General features: G+C 43.1%; 2 protein-coding genes across 4 annotated transcripts in view; one reads left to right on the plus strand and one right to left on the minus strand.

The window, feature by feature from the left end:
- Positions 1-7,596, minus strand: part of RTN3 (reticulon 3) — a 58,571-nt gene extending 50,975 nt beyond the window's left edge. Inside the window, exon 1 of the mRNA XM_024748599.1 lies at positions 7,269-7,596. Within this exon, the coding sequence (XP_024604367.1) occupies positions 7,269-7,413 (145 nt within the window). The 5' untranslated portion in view covers positions 7,414-7,596. The remainder of the gene's footprint in view (positions 1-7,268) is intronic.
- A 6,017-nt stretch (positions 7,597-13,613) lies between these two features.
- Positions 13,614-24,222, plus strand: part of ATL3 (atlastin GTPase 3) — a 46,353-nt gene continuing 35,744 nt past the window's right edge. Inside the window, exons 1-2 of one of the 3 annotated variants that reach the window (XM_024749016.1) lie at positions 13,887-14,086; positions 22,698-22,748. Coding sequence is in view for 2 of the 3 variants with exons in the window: in XM_024749014.1 (XP_024604782.1) it covers positions 13,668-13,746 (79 nt within the window). In the remaining variant the exon portion in view is untranslated. Of the gene's footprint in view, positions 13,747-13,786; positions 14,087-22,697; positions 22,749-24,222 lie in introns of those variants that run through there. The other 2 variants (XM_024749014.1, XM_024749015.1) reach the window with 2 other exon arrangements.

Consider the following 24,222-nt stretch of genomic DNA (forward strand, 5'->3'; position numbering starts at 1 on the left):
GAGAGGCCCGCGTACCGAAAAAAAAAAAAAAAAAAAAACTCAGACTCTGTTAGGAGTAAGATGGAAATCAAACTTATTCTAACATATTTTAAAATTCTGACACGTCAGACTAGCCTACCATTGAGTCCTTATTGGAAGTGAGTCTCTTTCTAATACACAAAATGTGGCGTTCAAGTGGTTATAATTTTCTGGATTAAAGCCATTAGTGGACTTAATACCTAGAGTCCAGAAGTAAGGACAGTAATGTACGATATATTTGGATATAGTTTTATGTGCTTACATGAAAATTCTCTCCTCAGCACCTAAATGAATATATCAATTTTCATATGTGTAAGTTTTTGCAACGCTTATAATTTGACTTTTAAAAACTAAATTTTCTTTACCTGAGGTTTATGAGTAGATTTCATTGTAGTTCATGAATCTGTGAAAGTTCACGCAATACTTCATTTATATGCATATTTTCCTGGGAATAGGGTTTCTCCAACTATCTATCCATTCCATAAATTTACTGAACATCTATTATGAGCCCAGGATTAGTTTTAGTTGCTGGACAAAAACAATAAGGTCTCTGCTCTCTTTCAAAAACATCTGAGGGTCTGCTTTGTGCCAGGTTCTGTTCAGGCATTAGAGATAGAGCAGTGAATAAAGCAGCAAAAATCTCCACTCTGAGGGAACTTATATTTTACCGTGGCAGACAGACAATATACAAAATAAATAAGTCAAATACTGTAAGATAGATTATGACAAGTGGTAAGAAAAATAAAGCAGGAAAGGCCTATAAGGTGTGCAAGTTAGATCAGGTGGCCAGGAAAAGACCTAAAGGAGGTGAGAGAGTGAAGAGCTGCGAGAATGTATGAGGGAAGAGCATTCTAGGCACAGTGAACAGCAAATAAGACTGCGGTAGAAAGCTACTCCTGGTGTGAAGAACAGCAAGATCAGTGTGGCTAAAGCTGGCTGAGCAAGGGGGAGGCTGGGACCAGATATTATAGGGCTTCATAAGCCTTCGAAGGACTTCAGCATTTAATCTGAGTGGGATCAGAAGCTACTGGAGCATTTGCCAATGAGTGAAATAATCTGACTTACATTTTTCGCAGGCTTACACCAGCTGCTGTGCAGAGAAAAGACTGAAGAGAGCCAAGGGAGAAAGTCTGGAGACCACTTAGGAGGCAACTGCAGTGATCCAGGAGAGCTATGATAACAGCTTGGACCAGGGTGGTAGCAATGGAACCTGAGAAACTAGTAGTCACTGAATATATTCTGAAGGTAGAATCAACAGGATTTGCTAATTGTTGTATGAAGGAAAGAGAGGAATCAAGGGCATTTAAAATGAGGAAGAGGGCTTCCCTGGTGGCGCAGTGGTTAAGAATCTGCCTGCCAATGCAGGGTACATGGGTTCGAGCCCCAGTCCGGGAAGATCCCACATGCCGCGGAGCAACTAAGCCCGTGCACCACAACTACTGAGCCTGCAAGCCACAACTACTGAGCCCGTGTGCCACAACTACTGAAGCCCACGTGCCTAGTGCCTAGAGCTCCGCAATGAGAGAACCCACTGCAATGCGAAGCCCGCACACCGCAACGAAGAGTAGCCCCTGCTCGCCACAGCTAGAGAAAGCCCGCACAGAGCAAAGAAGACCCAACGCAGCCAAAAATAAATAAATAAATAAATAAATTTTAATAAAATAAAATAAAATAAAGTGAGGAAGAGAAGTAACCACTGGATTTAACAATGTGGAAAATAACTGGTGAACTTGACAAGAGATGTTCCTGTGGAACGGTGGAGCAAAAAGGCACCCAGCTTAGGAACCATGGGACCAGAAGTGACAGTTTCCAAGTTAACTGGACTCAGCCAACCAATAACTGAATTCAAGAGGGTGACTGAACCGTCTTTATCGCATGTTGTTTCAAATTTCAAAGAGAGGCAGTGTACATATTTGAAAGAACTGAGTTGGTCCTCTATCCCTGCTTTATCCTATCTTCAACTTCACGGACACAAACCTTTGGGCATATCACTTAATTTCTGATTCCTCATCTGTAAAGTGAGATTTGTTTCACTACCCACCTCACAGATAAAAAATATAAGTCTTTCTCCTATTGAATACAGCCTCTTAGAGAGATGTTGTATGCACAGCACCTAACAAAGAGCTTTAATGTATGCTCAAACATTTGTTGAATTAAGTTAATGTATGGGTACAAATTAAACCATAAAGCAATACACAAAGGTAAGATATAAAAAATCAAATATTTCCACCTTTATGTAAAAAGAAGACAATGCTCACTGCTGAAATGCCTTCAGGTGGCTCTGTATTAGTTTTGCTAAAAATGTTTTTCAGAATACCCTTCAATAGACCCTCAAGGGCAAACTGCCAGTGAGGAACAAGTCAAACAGCCCTTCTGCCACCCCGCCCCCCGCCCGCAACCTGCCTCCCCACTAGGTTATGATGATGTGCTTACAGGCAAAACTCAACCAGTAGATTGGAAAAAACAGATACGAATATTTCTTTGAAATTTAAAGAGACCATCACAAGAGGAGGCTAACTGGTAACAATTCCCACCACCACCCCCCCAAAACGTAAAACAGAAATGCAAATCCTATACAGTATTTAACGGGATTCTCTCTGGGAATTCCCTGGCGGTCCAGTGGTTAGGACTCGGCGCTTTCACTGCCGTGGCCCGGGTTCAGTCCCTTGTCGGGGAACTAAGATCCCACAAGCAATAAAGTGCAGCCTCCCCCGACCCCGTCAAAAAAATAATAAGTAAGTAAACAGATTCTCTCTGAAATTGCAGTATTACAGAGTAACATGTCACACTCTAATAACAGATGTTACTAGTCAGATATGCAGTAAAAGACTTCAGTGATGTAATCACAAGCAATACTGATTACAGCTAAACTTATGTAGCATACGTACTTTTTCAAAACACCTATAACATACCCGATGATCCAAATTAATTCTAGAATAATTGTTATGAATAAACAGAATAAAAGCTGTCAGTCTCCTGCACAACTCCTGAATGACTTAAATGATACGAACATAATATCGACTTGGTAGTTTTTATTTTAAAAGTTTTACTATGAAATTTATATATTTTTCACAAGTCTGTACAGTTTAGGAGGCAGTTATAAATTCATCATTAACAATAAAGTTGAACACAAACTATAAGCTAGGTACATGCAGCAAATATGCATAGCTAACCATTTATTTGGAGCTTTTGTTAATTCTGCTCAGAATTACAAAAGTGGTAAATTCTAGGTTTATGGCTAGTCTAAAGAGAAGTGCCCTTCTAAAGAACAAACAACCTCTTGGCTCACACAAAACTGGAAACCTTAACTTTCCCCTGGCCCTTCAATGGCACATCACCAATTCCTTCACTACCAAGCTTTGTTTACAAATGTTTGTAACCTGCACGGGATTAAACAGGTGCCTCCTATATCAGGATCAGTATATAATTTCCTCACCACAGAATACAATAAAAGCAATAATATTAGTTTTATTTTGTTTTCAGACCATCACTAAAATAATAAAAATAAAAACACTGATGCTCTTACCAGCTACTACATAAACAATTCCCAAGAGATTTCAACTTAAGGAAGGTGTGTTAAATATATGTAGACTGGTTTGTTTGATCATACTCATTAAACTATTTGTGAATTGACTCTAAAAGAAAACAGCATTAAAAGAAATCTTCTATTCCTGGGGAATAAAAACCACCTTAGTCAACAGGCATTTGTGAACCATATTGACATGACCATTCATTCTTGCTGTCTCCTGTACTCTTGCTTCCACTGATAGGAGTTTCACAATGTATCTTGACTTATGGTCAGCATGCTGCACAAAGTATTTAAGCATACTGATGCCAAGCGATCTATGAAACATCCTGGCTCCCCCTCAACTTCTTTAACAGATCAGGTGAGTGAAAGGAGAGGCAGCTCTTATTAATATGAGGGGTCAAAAGCTGAAACAACTGACTCGCTTTTAGAAAGCAGAAAAAGATATAAGAGCATCCTTTACTGGGAGGAAGATTAAATGATTTCTCACTTGTAATTCAACTGTTTTTTGTATCTATGTGTTTCAAACCTGTAAATAGATGTATCAAGTACTAGGTATCGTTATTCAATCAAAGTTAGGATCTAAGGGCAGCAAAGCAAATTTGTCTAGGTCACGTTCCTGAGGCTTAGGGTGTACACAAGGTCATACAATTAATGAGAGAGACAGGATTGAAATCTAGGTGTCTCTGGGGCTCAAGGCTGTGTGTTTATCACCATGTTATACTGTCACTGCTAATGGGACATGAATACAATACAGATGTCAGTGTTGAACGGGTGGTCAGAGTTCTTTTTTACGTAAGAGTTAAGACTGAAAATACAAGTTACATAATCATATGATTGATTGATGTGTTAGAACAAAGCGTAAAAATGATGCCTTAAAAAGTACACAGAACAACTTAGTTTCATGAGTGAAAAAGAAGTATTTAAAGCATTAAAATATTTTTTAGTTGTCCAAGCTGTTTTTGCTTTAAGCTAACTTCCACAAACAGACACAAGAAATGTAGCTTTATTTTGGCACCATGATTTTCAGAGCAGTAATAAAGAATAGTCTCTAGCAAGTTATAGAATTTCAAAGGCTATAGACAACAAGCTATTAAAGCACTTTTAAACATCAGACAATAGACAGGTATCTATACTTGATGTCTAATAAGGCAACCCTCATCCTGAAAAGAGCACTAATTATTTCCGTATTTTCTACCTCAACCTCAAATTTCTGCCTTTGAAATCCTCACTTTCCTTCAAAGGCAGAAATCTGGGAAGCCAATCCTGGCCCCGACCTTCTCCAAGCGTACATCACTGCCAGCTGCACTAACACCCGACGCACTGGAAGAGAGAGGGCTATTGCTGATCACCTTTAGGTAGGAACTAAATTTCTAAAATTTGGACAGGTCAGTCAAGACACAATTGCCTCCTGCAGGCACCAAGTGACCACTTCCTCTTCTTTTTTTTATTTTTTGAAAGTCTCTAAAACCAAGAGGAGCTTGGTGAATGAAAGTGAAGCTAAAGCTTGACATCAACACTTACAGATTTTTAAAACAAGGTAAATTTTTTAAGAATCCTTTTTTTTTTTTTTTTTTTTTGCGGTACGCGGGCCTCTCACTGTTGTGGCCTCTCCCGTAGCGGAGCACAGGCTCCGGACGCGCAGGCTCAGTGGCCATGGCTCACGGGCCCAGCCGCTCTGCGGCATATGGGATCTTCCCGGACCGGGGCACGAACCCGTGTCCCCTGCATCGGCAGGCGGACTCTCAACTACTGAGCCACCAGGGAAGCCCAAGAATGCATTTTAAATGAGTCAAATTTTGGAATAACAGACTTCATCTTATTTTCATGGTGCAAAAGCTTGAGACATTTCCTCAGAGATGGAGAAAGCATTCTGTAAGGAGGAAGAGCTTCTGCAATGAAATGATGACTATACACTGCAGTGTCTTAAGCTAAACTTTTCCAGTACTGACCTGACAAATGAGGATCTTGCACTGAACCCACTAAAACTGTATTAATGATTTTTACACAATATTAATACATATTTGCAATGGGTAAGACTTTAAGGTGGAGAGAGTATCTAATTTATTTTTCAACTGTATCAAAAATTTAAAACCAAGAGAAATCAAAAGGTATGCACAGAAGGGCCAACAACCAAAGAGTAACCAATGACAAGTGATTAGAGCCAAAACACCAAGTTGCTAAATATATAAGGAAGCTGCTGTTCATCTGGACCTTTGCCCAGAACACAAAAATTTGGAGGAGAAGCAGTGGTAGTTTAAAGGGGACAAGGGTTCTAAATTTGCTGCTTCATTCATTTATCTGGACATGTAATCTTGGCCTTGCAGAAGCTTCCTCTGATACTGTTTCTACTGAAATGGCCATAACCACACTGGAAAATCCAAATGAGTACCAAAGCTCTTACGTGGAAATCCACTGTTCGAAAAACACGTAAAGAATATATTTAGAGCTAAGATCAGTTTTGTTCTTTAGAACAATCAACCCAAGATTCTGGCAAAGGAGACGTTGAAGCATTTTAAAACGTCTCAAAATCCTTTAAGGTAACTAAATAAACAGCAAAATTATCTGTACTCTGCCAAGCTTATGGCCCTTCTTTCGACAAAATGCTTTTTTTTTTCTTTTTCTTGGAAGACTGAGTTCCTTTAAGAATCACCACCTGCTCATGGTGCTTTTTTTTTTCCCCCCTCAAGAAGGCATCTGCACTGCAGATCTCTGCACGAGGGGAGCTTGCCAGCCAGCTCCCACCACCAGGCAGACGCGTTATACAATGGAAACTGAAAGCGGCCTGCAGCTTCCCTCCTAGTCTTTCACAGAGATGGGAGGAGAAGGGGGTTCAACCAGCCCCTGCTTTGTCTGACTTTTCTCCCCCTCCCCCCTGTCTGCGGGAAACACCCCCTTTTGTTATACTTCGATCAATAATAGCCGACAAAAAGCATGAAATTAAAATATGTTGACGGCTTGGCATGACTCTACCTATTATCTTCTAGAATATAAGCAGCTACCCTCGTGTCCCCACCCCCACGCCGCGCCAGTGAAGAGCAGGCTGTGTTGCAGATGCAGCCACGGATCCATCTTGGACCATCAGCAGCTCCCTCCCAAATCTTCCCTGAGCTGTTCTCATCACGCCTCCTTCTACCTCGGAGCCTCAGAAAAATCGGGCATTCGGTGTCTGGCCACAAAAAATTAACAGCAGATGAAAACAGTATAGAAAACGGCCTCAGTGTTTCCATTAAACTTCCTCATCTTTCCCACGGGCAACCAAAAAAAAAAACCATGATTTTTGGAAGACTACGAATGGCTGATTATGTCAATACCTGTTTGCAAAACCTGCAATGCAACCCAACCCTTTCACCACCATCCCCTCAAAATCGTAAGGAGTCATTTCTCCTACCACCAACCTGCCCCAATCCGCTCAATCTCTCTAATCCTCCACTAAATCACCCTGGTTCAGAGGACGGCTCCCCCCGAACCCGTGTCTTTTCCCACCTGCCCAGTCTCGGCGTTAACGCCCACTCTCCAGAGTATCTCCCCTCCCCCAACCTGTTTTCCTCACACCCCGTTATTCCCTCACCGCCTGCAAGACCTGACGCTCCCCTCCCCCTTACCCCATTTTCCAGACGCTCCTTCCCGGGGGCTGAAGCCTCCAGTACGCAAGAGTGATCTGCAGTCCCTGACCCCGAAGGCACCCCCCCTCCCGAGGTCGGAGTCCCCCGGCGCGCCTCACCAGCACAGGAGGAGCCGCAGCTCTTCGCCCCCAGGGCGGGGCAGGCTCCCGGGCTCCCGCCGCCGCCACCGGGCGCAGAGGACTCGGCCACGGAGGATGACGAGGAGACGGACGGGGACTGAGTGGCCGCCGACGGCTCCGCCATGGCTGCGCAAGCAAAGGCGGGAGAGGGGTGAATAGCGATGTGGGACGGGAGAGAGGGAGGGAAAAGAAAATAATCGGGCGGCTGGCTCTCCGAAGTCGCCTCGCCTCTCCTTGCTCCGAGGACAGGGTCCGACAGACAGACTGCCTTAGCCGAGCGCCGCGAGAGGGCGGAAGCGCGAGCGCGCAGGCGCATAAAGAGCCCTCGGGCTGGTGGCGCGGGCGGGAGGCGGTCTAGTTGAGGCGCCCAGCGACGCAGGGCGCAGGCGCAAGAACTGTCCCTCCGCGCTCTAACAGGGAAGGAGGGGCAAAACTGGCTTCGCCCAGCGCCCGGGCCAGTGGCTGGGGTGGGCCGTGCCCCGCGGGGACCAGGCGCAAGGGGCGTGGCAAAGCATCAAGCCCCGCCTACCACTGCGGCCGAAGTGGGAGGGGGGCCTGCGGCTTACTGTTGCTTCACGGCTAGTTTTGTGAATGTTTTAGCGTAGGCTAATCATGTGTTTTAAAGATAGGAGTTTCTTTTTGCTTCCATTAGTGGAGAATATCTTTCCCACAGATTCCAGAGCCGATGTCTTTTGTCTGATGCGTTCCCGCTCTTAACTCCAATGGTGAAAACCACAGTTTTCTGCAGGCCCACTCTGCAAGGTGCTTTATGAATTTTTCTGGATGTGTCGTAACAGCTCATCACCATGAGGCAGAGATGGCACGATCTCCCATTTGGTGGGTGGAGAAGGATGCTGTACAGAGTGAAAAACTATTACTTATTCCAGTCACATTGCAATGCAGCCGCAGAACCTGCTTCATGTTCTTACCTCGTTACTGCTCCGAAAGAGGCATCCACCTTGGGTCTCAAGGTTGTCCTTTCCTCTAAATAGAGAGGACACATTCTGAATGAAAAAAACGCTGAGCTAATGAAAAAGGAAGAGCCAGGAGATAACATCCTGGCTGTGGTTATGGGGGATGGTAAAATGAGGTACTAAAAATTGAGAATATGGCACAAAAGACACATAATTGAATTCTATTCGTAGCCTAAAAGAGGTCCTTAGTGAAAACTGTATTTGAAACAAGATATCTAGCTTATACTGGATTTTGTTCACTTTTTGGCTTCTCTTTGGTCGGCTTGCAAAATTCAGAGCCTTCTCCCTACGTCTGGTCAAGTGATTTGAAATGTGCCTGATTCTTTTAAAAACGGAAATGTAGACTGGAAGTAATAAAGATGAAGACTGTAGGCTTTGTGATTGCTAAAGCAGCAATCGATGACCAGAAGGGCAATTGCAGGATCAGCAGATCCTGTAAAGATGCTACCTTATGAAGGGGGAGGTAGCCAGCCAAGCAGCCACGGAGAGGAAAAGTGATCTGACCAGAGGAAATCTTCTAGAACAGTCAGTGGACTACATCTGTCCTTGACAGTTTTTAAGGTCAGGTAAAGCCCAGACAGGAAAAAAACTCCTGGCCATTGAAACACTCTGAAAAAAGGCACAGAGAATATTTCCCAAAATAACTTTGTGGCAAATATCTAACTCTGGCACTTAACAGCATCAGATGACACTGCAGCAACCTGTCCCTTAGATGACAAAGAGAAATGCAATCCAATCTGATAACCAAGCCAGTTATCTACCCATTCTGATAAATGCATAAATTTTAAAAATTTACATTATTAGGTGCTGGATAAGGAAATGAATGAGGCTGGTCCCTAACTCTGACAGCAATTGCTAGGATCTGCAGACCCTGGCTGGAAAGGAATCCTGTTTCCATATCTAGAAAGAGAGAAAAGAAGATAAAAATCAAGACATTGATGTGGTCTTGGTGGTCTCTTCAAACCCAAAAAATTTTCCATAAGAGGCCTTTGTGCTAGATCCAATTCTTGAAGCTGCCTTTCCTTCCTGCTCTCATTTGCTGTACCAGTAAATTTCCCTGAGACTGACTCTTGCTTGGGATGTTATTTGTATACATGGTTTGTTCCACAGATGTTTACTGGTCACTTGCTGTGTGTATGATGGTATCCTGGGAAATTTGGAGGGATCCAAAAAATATGTTTGTCCTGAGCCTACAAGCTAGTTGGGGCTTAGAACATACTCACATAAAGTTTAAAAAATTAAATAGCAACCAAAAACAACCCCCAAACAACACAAAATTATAATGCTATGATTAGATGACAAGTGAATTGTATGAATTTAAGAGTATAGGGAATGACTATGGAGTTATAGTGACTTGGGGAGGTTTTATGAAGAAGCTAACTCAGGAGTTTGGAGTGGTAAGGAGGTCATTAAAGGCAAGGGAGAATGGTGTGAAGCAAATGCATGGGCTGTTTTTAAGCAAGTATACAATAACACCTCCTTCTGGGCAGACCAATCACAAAAAAGCACCCCTTCCTCCCAGCCCAGCCCATGATGCATGTCACTGCTGGCTTGACTAGCAGAACTTGGCCTAGATTTGATCCCATCTTGCCCCCCCCCCCACAGGCTTCATTAGTACAACACAACACAACACAGCCTTCTGTGGTGGCTGGAGGCCTAGAAGTGTGAGATGTTTCGGGTACGGTTAGCCCAGGTTGGCTAGAGCCAAGGGCTTGAATTAGGACAAGAGGGAGATAAAATGGGGAAGATGGGTTGGGGCCAGAGTGTGGAGAAGCAGTAACAGAGCCTTAAAGAATTGAGGGTTCATCTTAAGGCTAATGGGGATTCAGCATAAGTTTTCAGGCAGGGAAGGGCTCAGGTGGGATTGTTAAAGCGCTCACTGGAGTACAGCCATTTCTCAGGAGTTCTGAGCAATTTTTACTGCTGAGGCACTGAGCTGGGAAATCTTCTTTCTTGGTCCTATCCTTATGGGACAGGTATTTACAAAGCTAATTTCCCACATCATTTTCTAGGCCATCTTATTACCCAGTTTATTTTTCTTCTTGACTTTTAGAAAAAAAATTATTTAATATAGTCACATGCCATATATGTGTTTATATTCAGAAGTATATATACTATCGAGTTTTATTCTATCACCAACCCCCCTCCACCCACTGGTCTCCCCCTCTACACTCACATAGGTAATTACTGTTAGGAGCTTTCTGTGGCAAGTGCACAGGTGAATATAGCAAATCTGTATCCTTCTTTTTTACTTTTAATTTTTTTTTAACTTTTATTTTTGGCTGCGTTGGGTCTTTTTTGCTGCGCATGGGCTTTCTCTAGTTGTGGAGAGCGGGCGCTCCTCTTGGTTGTGGTGCGCAGGCTGCTCACCGCGGTGGCTTCTCTTGTTGCAGAGCGCGGGCTTCAGTAGTTGCGGCACGCGGGCTCAGTAGTTGTGGCTCATGGGCTCTAGAGCACAGGCTCAGTAGTTGTGGTGCACGGGCTTAGTTGTTTCACAGCATGTGGGATCTTCCCGGACCAGGGATCAAACCCATGTTCCCTGCATTGGCAGGCGGATTCCTAACCATTGTGCCACCAGGGAAGCCCTATACACCATTTTATACACGAGCAAAGTAAGGTATTTAAATGACACCCAGGGACGCCAGTAGTCCAGTCTGTCTTTTCTGAGTGCCCAGACTGTTGCTTAAATGTGGATCCTGTGAGTAGGTGGTAGGAGAGGAGGCTGAGCTGTCAGCACAGTCAGTGAGTGATAATTATTTACTTGGCTGTTTACCCCAGGAGGCTGTGAGTCTCTGGAGGACAAGAATGTGTCTTATGCATTGTTGCAGCATTACTACCTAGCACTGTGCCTGGCACGCAATAAACACCCTATTTTTGGAAAGCTGTGGATCCTGAGTCACAGTGGGTATTATTGCAGAAAACAATTTTTCTATTTTTGTGCTTTGTAACATAATTCAGCATCTCGAATATTTATGACTTTGTTTTGCTTTTCCAGAATGAATATAATGATTACCAATTTTTGAGCACTAATTATGCATCAGTCATAATTGCCAAACACTTACATCTCATTTAACCTACAACTCTGTGACTTGAGTATTCAAATCATTTGGCAGATGATGATAAAACGAGTTCAGAGAGGTTAGCTAACTCACCCAAGTTTGCCCAGCTAGTGAGCATCAGAGCTAGAATTCAGAGCCAGCTCAGTCTGACCACAAAGCCAATGGCCTTGAGCATTCAAACATGTCTACATGTCACCTACTCTGGAAAAACCACAAGGAAAGCTCAGCCTCTGGTCATACCACATGACTCAATTCAGAGTGAGATGGCTGAAGGCTGGCTCAAATCAGTCTCATCAATTTGTAGCATTTTGAACCTCCACTGTTTTGATGACCCTAGATACTTGAGAAGGAAACAACAATAACAAAACAGGTTTCTTGTTTACAGGAGTTGTTTTCTAAGCTGTGACTAATCCTAAAGTGTACCTATAATTTGTAATGTTGTTCTAAGTGCCCAAAACTTCTAGTGTATGGGGAAGCTGATGTGCTGACACTGACTTTGATGTTATATTGAGAAAGATGTAATGTATTTTTTTAAACATCTATTTATTTATTTTTGGCTGCATTGGGTCTTCGTTGCTGTGTGCGGGCTTTCTCTAGTCGCGGCGAGCAGGGGCTGCTTTTCGTTGCGGTGCACAGACTTCTCATCGTGGTTGCTTCTCTTGTTGTGGAGCACGGGCTCTAGGCGCGCAGGCTTCAATAGTTGTGGCACCTGGGTTTAATTGCTCTGGGGCATGTGGGATCTTCCCGGACCAGGGATTGAACCCATGTCCCCTGCACTGGCAGGTGAATTCTTAACCACTGCGTCACCAGGGAAGTCCCTAACGTATACCTTCTTTATTCTTCCATTCAATAAATATTTGAGTCTCTACCATCTGCCTGGCACTGTTTGGGAGCACTGGAGATATAGCAGTGAACCAAAACAAAAATTCCTGTCCATTTGGAACTTATATTCTAGTGGGAAGACACAAACAAAAATAAAAGTGAAACTTAAAGTTAGATGGTGAGAAGTCTTATGGAGAAGGATGGGAAGGGGAATATAGAATGCTGGGAGGTATGCTCAGTTTTAAATTCTTACACTGTATGTTGCAACTGTGACAAGTCATTAGCCTCTGGCCCCTTTCTCTTCTGAGCATGCCTCATAATGCCCTGGATTTGTGTCACATCCTGTAGGTCCTGCTTTCTGCATACCCAATGTGAAACCCCAGGAACCACTTGTCTTGAGGTTCTCATCTAGTTTCTTGCTGGCCAGAGTTAATTTATATCTAACCTAGACTCAAATATAAAGCCTGGCCGAGGGTATTCAAATAATCTTGAGAGTTTGCAGAGAATCAGAAGGTGCAGGGGAAAAGAAATCAAAACACGACCTCTTCAGGTAAGATTAGGTAGAATTATCTTTACCTTTTCACTTCTGGCCTAATCACTCGGGGAGTGAAAAAACAGCTCAAGGGCGTGGCAGGGCCTAGAGATAGCTGGAAGGAGGTTCTGGGTAGGTTATAATAGTTAATGTAGAGGCAGAAGAAAGAAAGTGGAATAATTTGTCGAGTGAATGAGGCAATGATGATGCCAAGAGGTGGTAGCGGTCGGGGGGAGGGAGATAGAGGCTTTAGCCTCTCGTAAGCTCCACTAGTTATTTAGCCCCAAGACAACTGCCCCTACCCCAACGAATCCAAAATAACAATATTCTTCAATTGTGACAACTGACATTTTCTCAATCACACGTGAAGCGTGAATAAAAAGCATTTTTGGAGAACCCTGTTTTGTACTCATCTACCATACAGTTTAAGTAAGAGTGTGATTGCCAAAGCAGCTCCAAAACAAGCTCCTCTAAGCCGGAGATTTACAAAATATGGCCACGGCTTAGACTGGACAAAGCCAGTGGAAGGACTTTGCCTGGAAGTTCTCACGTTAGCTATTGGAGTGGCTATGGTGCGCCATCAGGCTTGGACAGGGACGGGAATATGGGGCGAAGTTGCTGATGGTGATAATGAAGTCACGACCTCCTCTCTTTGTGAAGGCAAAACCATTTAAAAAAACACTGATGCTCACGTCACCCAGGGTTGAGGCCTCGCTTCGGTCCTTAGGGCAGAGTGCCGTCGACCTATGGCCCCGGCTAGCGTTAAAACACCGAAACCGCCTCAAACACTGCAGTCAAGGATCTGTGGCCGGTTCCACCAACGCCTCCGCTAGGGGCCTGGCCTCAAGGCTAAGTGAGGGCAGGGCGGGGATGACTGGGCGGCCCACCGCTCCCTGCACAGCCTGCTGGGAGTTGTAGTTCAGTCGTCGAAGAGCCACGACAATCCCCATCCCTCTCTTCCGCTTCCTCCCCGCCCGGATGAGTGCGCAGAATGGGAACCGTTGGAGGGTACCCAGAGAGCGTGGGACTACAATTCCCAACGGACGGTTGCCCCCAGGGCGCAGCCCCAGGTAGCCGGCTGCGGGTGTCGGACTCCGGCGCACGCGCACACGCCTCGGGCGGTGGCGGGATTCGCAGCGTGCGCTTTCCCGCTCCAGCCGGCTCGGCGCTCGTTGCACTTCTGGCTGCCGGTCGATCCACGCCAGCCCGCTACGCGCCGTCTCGTGGTTTCGCGCGCCTCTCCTTCTCCCTAGTTGTTTGTAGAGCCAGGCCACGCCCGTTTCCCGCCGCCAGGGCCTGGTTCGTTCCCGCCCCAGCCCGACCCTCTCTGAGCTCCTGCTCCTTCTGCTGGAGGCGGAGGCACCATGTTGTCCCCTCAGCGAGTGGTAGCGGCAGCATCGGGAGGAGCAGGTGAGGCGCGCTATTTCCCCCGAGCCCGCTCCGTGGCCACCCCCGCCGCCCTCCCTGCTATAGTTTCGAGGAGACCGGACGCCCGCGCCTCCGCCCTTCCTCGTCCCGGGGTTGGAACCGCGCGCCTCTCGCTGGGGTCCCTTGGCTGACGAATTAGGGTGCGGGGGCTGCTCGCGAGGCCGGGCCAGTCGGACGCGGGCGACGCCTTTCTCCGCTACCGGCCGGGAGCGGCCGCCTTCGGGGGTCGGGCCCTGGGCCCGGAGGAGGCCGTTAGTACTCCTCGGGGTACTAACGGCTGTTAGTACCCCGAGGGTCGGTGGTCCTGGGGCGGCGTTTAGAGGCTGAGCTGGGCGCTCCGGGCTGCTGCCCTCTCCCTGCCGAGGCGCTTCGCTCGCTCGCTCGCGGGCCGGGAAACCTCGGGCCGAGTGGCTCTGGCCGTATTAACGGGCCCAGGGAGTGGGGAAGGTAGATGCTTTATTGTTCAGCCTTTTAAAAAGCTCTGGAGGGCTGCGAAGCGTCTTTGAGTTGGAGGCTTTATTTTTATCCTAAAGACCTTGAGTTACAGGAGGTATTAGGGAAGTCGATTTTCAACCCGCACTTATCTCCCTAAGGAGATAAAAGAATGTGGCCTAAATTGATTTTTAGGAAGTTCTTTTAGTACGTTTGGTACAGTACGTTGTTCTTTTGCTTTTTTTGAAGACACAGAGCATAGGGAAAGTATTAAAGAGAAAACAAATAGTCACCATAAATTCATGGATTTTAATTTCATCTGTCATTCTACCTGGCTTTATTCTTGTTTGCTGTGTGTGCTGTTGAAATGGCCAGAAGTTTTCACTTGCGAAATCTAAAGGCAAAAAAAAAAAGAAAAGAACATTGTTTGAAGACACTTTTAATAAATCTTAGTCCTCAAATTTGAATACGAAGTTGGATGGAATGTTTTGGGAAGGAGAGAAAAGAACTAACGGACCAAAAACGTGGTTTCACATTTTGGCTGGCTTTTGGAGAAGCAAAACCTACGTAGTTTTAAACCGCGACAAGTATTCAGCATTGCAGTGTACTGAATTTCAAATTACTGTTTTTTTTCAATCCCCACAGAAACCAGCTCATAGTATAGAAATCTCTGTTGCTGCTTTAACACCTGTAAAGAAAACGCTTGATTGAAAAAGACCTCTACCTAATGAAGCATTACACTAGTAGAGCAGGTTGTTTTATTAGCTGTTGTTAACTTGTCTTATTGGAGTAATCATAAAATTAAGAAAAGAAGTAAAAAGTAAGGATAAATGTGATGATGTGTACTAGCATAATTGCCTTAGTTTTCACTAAATAGGACTTGTTTAGATTAGGCTTTTTTAGAATTGGTTTTCTATGGCGTAGCCCATGCATTTTTCATTTTTATGATTCCTGTGTCACATAATAAAAGGTATACTCACACTAATTATTTAAAATGAAATAATAAAGAATTGTAAGAAGCAAGAAATATAAAGTCATCTCTACTTCCCCAGTTCCCCAGTGGTAGTCATTACTCACAGTTTGGTCACATATTCTAAGATTTCTTTCAAGTTCCTTCGGGAACCCTGGGTTGTGTGAGCTTGTTTGAGGTTCAAAATTTACCTGCAGTGACTCGGCATGCCTGTTGAACTTTCTATGGCCTTGTGTCTTATACTGAGAAATTGTTTAACACAACTACAGTTTAAAGTTAGTCTGAATTTTAAAACATTTTCCTGACTTATCTTTGAGATTCTAGGAGCATATTCTCTAAAAAATATCAAGGGGGAAAAGTGAGTGGAAAGCTTATAGTTAAACGAAAAAAGTCTTTTAATTGCTGTAGAGCTGTGATTCTCAGCCCTGCTGCTGCACATTAGAATAACTTGGGGTTTTTAAAACCTGTCAATGCTTGGGGCCCACTCGCAGATTCTGATTTAATATATCGAGGGGCTAGGCAACAGTTTAAAAAAAAAACAACCCCAAACCCAAGTAATTTAATTTCTGTACTAATATATACAAATTTCTCTGTAGGTGGTTGCTTAATTTGAATTGATTTATTACTTTATAGGAAGTATAATTTGTAATATCAGTATTTTTGTATTGAGTTGATACTCTTCCATGCACATATCTAAAGAATGCCTTTTATTGGTATGTGTTTAGATTGTTAGAATATGTTTTGATTGTTAGAATGTGTTACATATATTTCACAGATAAAGTATCAATATATTACAAATCAGAAAATAGGTTTTAGTGGTATAGTAGGTGAATAAGCAAAGAAGTAGATTAACTCTTTTTGTCTTGAAATGATAAGGACTCCAAATCAAATATTGCCAGTTAAAGCTTATTCAACTGGAATACAGGTAATTAAAACCTTCAGGTAACCAGATTGATTTTGGGGGTGGTCTCATTTTTAGGGTAAAGTCAAATAAGATGAATATTGAATTCATTCTGTTAAAAAGATTTTTATCTTTTTAATAGAATAGCCTGGCATCTATTCTATTAAATGCTGTATTAAATTAGATGCCTGTAGTATAGCCTGGCATCATTTTTAGATTCAGCCCAATCTCTGCATTTCTGAATCTTTAATACTGTTTAGTCATAGTTGATCTTCATAAATCCATTAAGCACTACAGAATTCTTAATTGACAAAGAAAATGTAGTTTTGTTCAGCATTCTGTGCTAAGGTACAAATTTCCCCTATTCTGTTAAGTTGGATTTAAATAGAATTTTCACTGAAAGAACCTTAAAAATATACGTGTATCTACCGGCATGCTTACTGCCTTGAGACCTAACAGTGTATAAAAGCACTCCCTCACCATCACCAAAAAAGAGCCACGCAGCAGTTGTAGAGGTGGCTGAGGGCTTTAGTGTACTTAGCCTTACATATGATGATGTGTTTTCTTTGGCCTTTTCTGTGAATTAGGAACTTTAAAGACTGCCAGTAAGAACAAGGCATGAAAATGGTATGCTTCTGTTTTTGGGTGTGTTGCTTTTGCCCTTTAGAAAATGTGGTATTTCAGGAGAGTGGAAAACTCAGGTCATAACTTTGCCCTGAGTCATGCATGCTACTCAGTGGAATGTTTCTATAACTGTAGTTAGGATTTGCTTTTCAGAACTCTCTGGACAGTAAGGATGAGTACTGAGGCTGGCTCTACCCCAGTGGTTCTTAACCCAGGGCGAGTTTGCCTGGTTGGGACACGTAGCAATGTCTGGAGACATTGCTGGGTCTCGCAATCAGGAGGAAGCACTACTGGTATCCAGTGGGTAGAGGCCAGAGATGCTATCCAGCCCAAAATACCAGTGGTGCTGAGGTTGAGAAACCCTGGGGTAAACTGTTGACTTGATCTACTAAATTCTGTCTGAATTATCTGAAATAGCAATTGTAATTGCTTCCAAATAACTAGTTTCATTGAATTTATCACTGTTCAGATGGTCTTCTCAAGTATTTGAGGGACATTTAAACTTTTTTCCCCATAATGTTTTTTCTGATAGAACTTATTTCCTAAAATTTACGTTTTCCATAGGAGCAGAGAGGCCGATTATAATTCACTAGTCTCATCTACTTGTGTTTAGCCTGAGCAGCTACTTTTTTTTTTTTTTCTTTCAGTCCTTTGAAAATTCAGAAATAATTCTAGGAAGAATCAGTGCTGTAATTTGCTCAGATCTCTACAAATTTGTCCCTATAATAATTAATTTCACTTGTTAGTCTTTCAGCCATTCTATCTGGGTTGTCTGTTTTTGTTTTAGTGCAGAGCTTCTCCATTGAATCCAATCATACAGCGATTGTTTGAATAGGCATACTTAAATTAACTATTGGTTAGTCTGGATTAAGGTGTGTTGTGTCCAAAGTAAAGGATACCTCAGTACTTTAAAAGTAATTAGAAAAAATGTTGTAGCTTCCACATCAACTATTGGAGTCCTTTTTAATTATCCAAATATTTTCAACATTTCTACATACTTCGAAATGACGGCTGATGCGGTATTACTATGAGCTATTTACAGCACTGATCAGAATTGGCAGTATGATATAGTTCTACCACTCACTTTTTTTTTAAACTTAGGTTTTAAGTTCACTAAACTTAGGTTTTCCCTAAACTTAGGTTTTCCCTAAACTTAGGTTTTAAGTTCACTTAAATGTATACAGATGGTCGGGGAACTAGGATCCTAGAAACTGCGTGGTGTGGCCAAAAAAAAAAAAAAATAGAGATGATAGATGTGACTGTGGTCAGGCCATATCTCTGTATGTGTATAAGGTGTCACACCTGTTACTCATATAAATGAACATAATAGAGCATTACCTCTTCATATCGAACATTAACTGTTCATGTAAGTGAGCATTACTGTTGTTATCATCTCAGAATGCATATCTGGACCTTGGGAAATGATTGCTTCGCTAAAGGGAGAAGGCATATAAGGTTGCCACTTAAAGGTTTTTCTAGTACTATCCCTGGAGGTTAGATCTCCAGAGTATAAGATTACTGAGAAGTGGGAGTAATTTCACTGCAAATGGAGTATCTCTCCCCCTTAAAAAACTCCTAAAACAAACCCCCAAGTCTTTGGTGGGGTCCTTGCTGAGCAAGTTGCTTTAATGTTTTTATCATCGTAAATTTTGATCTGTTCTTTAGCCAGGACTATACAATTTTAAATTAAGCCAGGGCATGAATACGTTACCCAGCAAGTTTGGCCAATTTAGACATTCAGGAAATTTTCAATTGTTCAACAGAGATTGAATTTTAGAGCTATAAAATGGCTTTACCTAACTGCCTGATTTTGTAGACGAAACTGAGACACAGAGAAGTAAAGTGATTTACTCATGCTGTTACGGTTAGTACGAAACTGGGCCCAGAAATCTGGTCTTTCCTGATTGTTAGGGAAGGCCTTTCTCCTGTAGATAACTCCTTCACTGTTATAATAGTCTTTGCCAAACCAGGAGCTTAAGTCATAAAAGGAAGAAATGGTAGGGTCTGGTGGTATGTTTCATTTAGGAAGATGGAGCCAGGGAAGATGTGAAGGCTGAAAGGTGGAGATTTGAGAGAAGTGGAGCATCTGAGAGGATTCATTTTGATGATACTAAATGTAGACTTATAAAATGTTAGAACTGAAAGGGTTGCTAGAGGTTAAATCTTGACTCATTTTACTGTTGAGACTGAAGACTAGACATGCCCAGAATCACACAGGTTGTTAGTGGTAGAACTGGAACAGGAACTTGTCTCCTGACTCTTGTACCCATATATTTCTACATAATACACCTCCAAGAGTGAGCTGATGGTGGAATATCCAGGTGAATCTGCCCCTTAAGCAGTTGCACGTTTGGACCTAAGTGCAGGTTAGAAATTAATGAAGTTGCATCGCCAAAATAGAGGATGTAGTGAAATTATAAGAATAAAGAGCTTATTCAGGGAGAGGTTGAGAACTGCAGAAGGCTAAAGCAGGGCGTTGGTGGGTATCACAGGAGGCTGAAAAGGAGAACCGGTGAAAGGGGGTGATAAAGAGGCTGGAAGAGAACTAGGAGTGGGCACTGTTGTGGAGTCCAAAGGTTTTAAGACGTTTTAGAAGTGGTTGGCCAGTGTGTTATATCACAGGTGTAGAGTTGAATGAGAATCAAGAAATGCCTATTGGATTTGGCAGGAGAGGTCATTGATGAACTAGAGAATGGTTTCAACAGAGAGACTGAGAGGAAAGTCAGATTGCAAGGTGATAAGAAGGGAATGGGTAGATAAGTGGATGAAGACACACTTTCAGGGAGGTTGACAAAGAAAGACTGGGAGGAGGAAGGGAAGAAACTGACTTTTATTGAGGTTCTTTACATGTACTATAGGGTTTAGTGTTTACAGTACTAGGAAGCTATTATTCTATGGTAGATCCTGGGGCTGAATGTGGTAGTTTCCCTACTCCCCAGGGGCTTCCAGGAGCTCATTACAATATTATTATGTTGTAATGAGTGGAATAATAGTAAAGGTTTTAGTGGAAATAGGAAAGTGGGTTCTTTTTATGGAGTCCCTAATATGTGTCAGACACTGTGCTTTGAGATGGGTATTAGTTTTATAAATAAATGGAGCTACAAATGGTTAGAAATTTATCCACAGTCACATTGTGACTAAATGGTGGAGTTTTTCGTTTATTCCCCAACTGTTTATTGGATGTCTACTCTCTGTGGGCACTCTTCTGGTTCTTGGGGGATATAGCATTGAACAAAAGAGACAAAAATTTCTGCCCTCATGGAAGTTACACTCTAGAGGTGAGAAAGTAAGGATTTAAGCCCTGCCGTCTCTCTTGATTACTTTTAGTGTACTGTGCAAAGTGATGGACTCTGAGAGGATGGGGTGGGTGATCAGGACAGAGGGAGGGTGAAGGTGATTGTTGAAGGATGAGCAAGTGTTTGCTGGAGTCAAGTGGAAGAAACATTTCAGGCCATGAGAACAAATGGTTGAATAGGCTGTATATTTGAAAATTTGGAATCAAGACAGGACAGGACGTGAGTCCTAACTTTCTCCTAGGAGGAAGACCAATGAGTATAAATTTACCTGGGAGGATGAGGAGAGTAAAGAATTAGAGGAACGAAGTCAGTAGGGCGAATGGCGAAAGGGTTTGACTTACAGGATGGAGACTTTTTTGCTTTCAGCCATCAATCCATAAAATGTTTTTGTAGTTTTTTAAATAAATCTGTTTTATTTATTTTATTTTATTTATTTAATTTTGGCCACGTTGGGTCTTTGTTGCTGCACGCGGGCTTTCTCTAGTTCCTGCGAGCGGGGGCTACTCTTGGTTGCGGTGCGTGTGCTTCTCATTGTGTTGGCTTCTCGTTGCAGAGCACGGACTCTAGGCGCATGGGGTTCAGTAGTTTTGGCTTGCAGGCTCTAGAGCATGGGCTCAGTAGTTGTGGCACACGGACTTAGTTGCTCCGTGGCATGTGGGATCTTCCTGGACCAGGGCTTGAACCCGTGTCCCCTGCACTGGCAGGCAGATTCTTAAGCACTGTGCCACCAGGGAGGTCCTTGATAGTTTTTTTTTATGTAGTAGCTGATATGTTCATGTATTGTAATGAAGGCATTCATCCCTGAAGGATGAGGTAACATCCTTAAAGCAACACTTGGGGGTGTTGACTTGCATGACCAGCCTAACAGACAGGAAGGGTTGGAAGGCGGCATGGCTAAAGGAGATGGCCCTGAGGTTTTGATGACGGGATCTCGGGATCTATGAGATTGGGGGGCAGGTTTGGTTAGATGCGAGGATAAATCAGCAAAGGAAATTTACATGGTATCTAGAAAAGGGTGAGTGGAAATAAGATTTTTACTTGGATGATCAATAATATAGTTCTCTTGTCTTAGGAAGTGAGAGATAAAGATAGTGTGGTGAAAAGTGAGCAGCTTTGTTTGTTTAAATTAAATTATTAATGATGTGTACAGTTTAAAATGATTTTTCCCTTAAGTGGATCCAAACCAAAGGAACAAGATCTTTTAAAATCCAGTGTGCCCGGTATACTGTCGGAGAGAAATGCAGGATCACCCCAGCTCCCTCAAGTAAATATAGCCTGGTTCTCTTCTTTTTCACTTTGCTATAGGCAGAAAGAGGAAGAGATGAGGGAAGGCTTTATCACTTTTTTTTTAAACTGTCCTTCTTAGTGGTCTTCATCTTCTCTTGAAGTGCAGTTCGTTGTCTACAACTGCATACATTTTTGTCATGTGATTATTCTATCTTGTTTGTAGCCCAGGTAACTTTATCTTCCATACCTGTTGCCCTGACAGTATCACCTGCATCCTTAGGGTGGTAGCTTTCAACTAGATTACAGTACATAGCATCCATCCTTTTTACAGTTGTTTATTGTGTGCCTGCTTTGTGTCAGTACATTCGCACTGCTCAGTAAACTTTAATAGTGAAATAGATAAAATTGAAAGAGCCAGTACCATGAACTCAATTGTGAAGTCCTGGGGGACTATTGTATTGGTTACTAGGTTTGGTTGTATCTCGTAGAGCCTCCAAGTAAGTGATTTAAACGAGGTAGACATTTTTCTTTCATATGAAAGTGAGCCAGCATGGCAGTTCTGCTACACCAAGTCCTCAGCCCTACCTCTCTTGTTGCTCCAGTATTCCTAGGGTGTTGCCCTCACATGCCTGGTCCAGGGTGACTTGCTCCCACTTTTGCATATAGCCAGCAGGAAGGGGGAAGATGCATGATATGGAAGTTGCTATATCATTTCCAGTCAGAACTTAGTCACACAGTGATACCCTACATACAAGGTTGGGTTGGAAATGTGTTTCTTCTGAGCATTTATATGCCCAGCTAAAAATATATTACCATAGCAGGAGGAGAAAATGAATATTGGGGGAGCAACCAGCCATCTCAGGGACTTTGTTTGGTATTGCTTTGAGTACTGCACAGTACTTAACCTTGTGGCTTATCCATAAGGTGTGGATAAATTGTTCTCATTTCTTCTTTTATATAAAAGACTGAAGGTCTTCAGGTCCTGGATTCACCTGCTGTTATGGCAATAAGAACTCTAAGAGATTATTTACAGAAATGTTTCCTTTTTATAATAGGAAATAATGGGAAAGAAATGTATTAGTATATATGTATTATAATGCTAGAATGACACTGAATCAATGTTTATAAATTGTTTTCCAACAGTTTGCAAAAAATTAAAAAGTGGCAAGAACCCTTTTGTTGCTGCCTGATACAGTAAGTATAAAAAGTGAGCAGCGGGACTCCCCTGGTGGCGCAGTGGTTAAGAATCCGCCTGCCAATGCAGGGGACACAGGTTCGATCCCTGGTCCGGAGAGCACCCACGTGCCGCGGAGCAACTAAGCCCATGCGTCACAACTGCTGAGCCCATGTGCCATAACTACTGAAGCCCGCACACTGTGGGGCCTGCGTGCCGCAGCTACTGAGCCTGTGTGCTGCAACTACCGAAGCCCGTGTGCCTAGAGCCTGTGCTCTGCAACAAGAGAAGCCACCGCAATGAGAAGCCCATGCAGTGCAATGAAGAGTAGCCCCTGCTCGCCACAACTGGAGAAAGCCTATGGTCAGGAACGAAGACCCAATGCAGCCAAAAAATAAAAATAAATAAAAAGTGAGCAGCAATTCCCATACTTAAAGATTAGAGTCTGGCCATCAAGCTGTTTTGTCGACTTTGCCTGCTGTGATCATTCAGCCTTTACTGATTCCCAGATGAAAGTGTTTCTGGGACCATGTGTATGATTTTGACCAAATCTGCCTACCTGTTCTATGCTCAATATTTGTCCTTCAATTTACTTTATATTGATTAGTTTTTAAAACTTAGCCTCCTAAGCAATAATCCATTAAAACATGGTTTTGTTTCCTAATGTTTAATAGTCATTAAAATACATAATTATTAAAATAAAACAAGTGTCCTTTTAACTACCTAAAAACATCTCCTTTAGTACATACACTTAGGGAAGGGAAATAGTGCTTTGCCTCATTTCATAGGCCCCACTGCTGTTTCTTTGTTTGTTTGTTTTTTTGCGGTACGCAGGCCTCTCACTGTCGTGGCCTCTCCCGTTGTGGAGCACAGGCTCTGGACGCACAGGCTCAGTGGCCATGGCTCATGGGCCCAGCCGCTCCGCAGCATGTGGGATCTTCTCAGACCGGGGCACGAACCTGTGTCCCCTGCATCGGCAGGCGGACTCTCAACCACTGCGCCGCCGGGGAAGCCCTCCACTGCTGTTTTTTAGTAAACCTTCCGTAAATCCACGTAGCTAAGTGGCTCTGAATTTCAAAGAATTAATATCTTTGTGCTTTCAACTCTAGGAGAGAAACTACTGGTTAGTGCTTAATTTTGAACTGAAGAATTAATTGTCCCTAAAACCTTGACTAGGTTATTAAGAGTGATCTGCAAAACATAGCCACCTAAAGATCTTTTCAAGCTTTTCTCCAGAACCTGTTGGGGAAGATGCTTAACTTTTGTAAGCCTTAGTTTATTTTTAAAATGGAGCAGTATTATTTACCTCGTAGGGTTGTTCTGAGGATTAAGTAAAATGATGTATTTAAAAGGCTTAGGATGTTCCCCGGTGGTCCAGTGGTTAAGACTGCACTTCCCCTGCAGGGGCCGCGGGTTCGATCCCTAGTCTGGGAACTAAAATATGGCAGTCACCCTTTCTACTATTGGTGGACGTTTGGGTTATTTCTAGTTTTG

The sequence above is a fragment of the Neophocaena asiaeorientalis genome, unplaced genomic scaffold (genome assembly GCF_003031525.2).
Source record: "Neophocaena asiaeorientalis asiaeorientalis breed wild unplaced genomic scaffold, Neophocaena_asiaeorientalis_V1.1 scaffold43, whole genome shotgun sequence".
Classification (NCBI taxonomy): domain Eukaryota; kingdom Metazoa; phylum Chordata; class Mammalia; order Artiodactyla; family Phocoenidae; genus Neophocaena; species Neophocaena asiaeorientalis.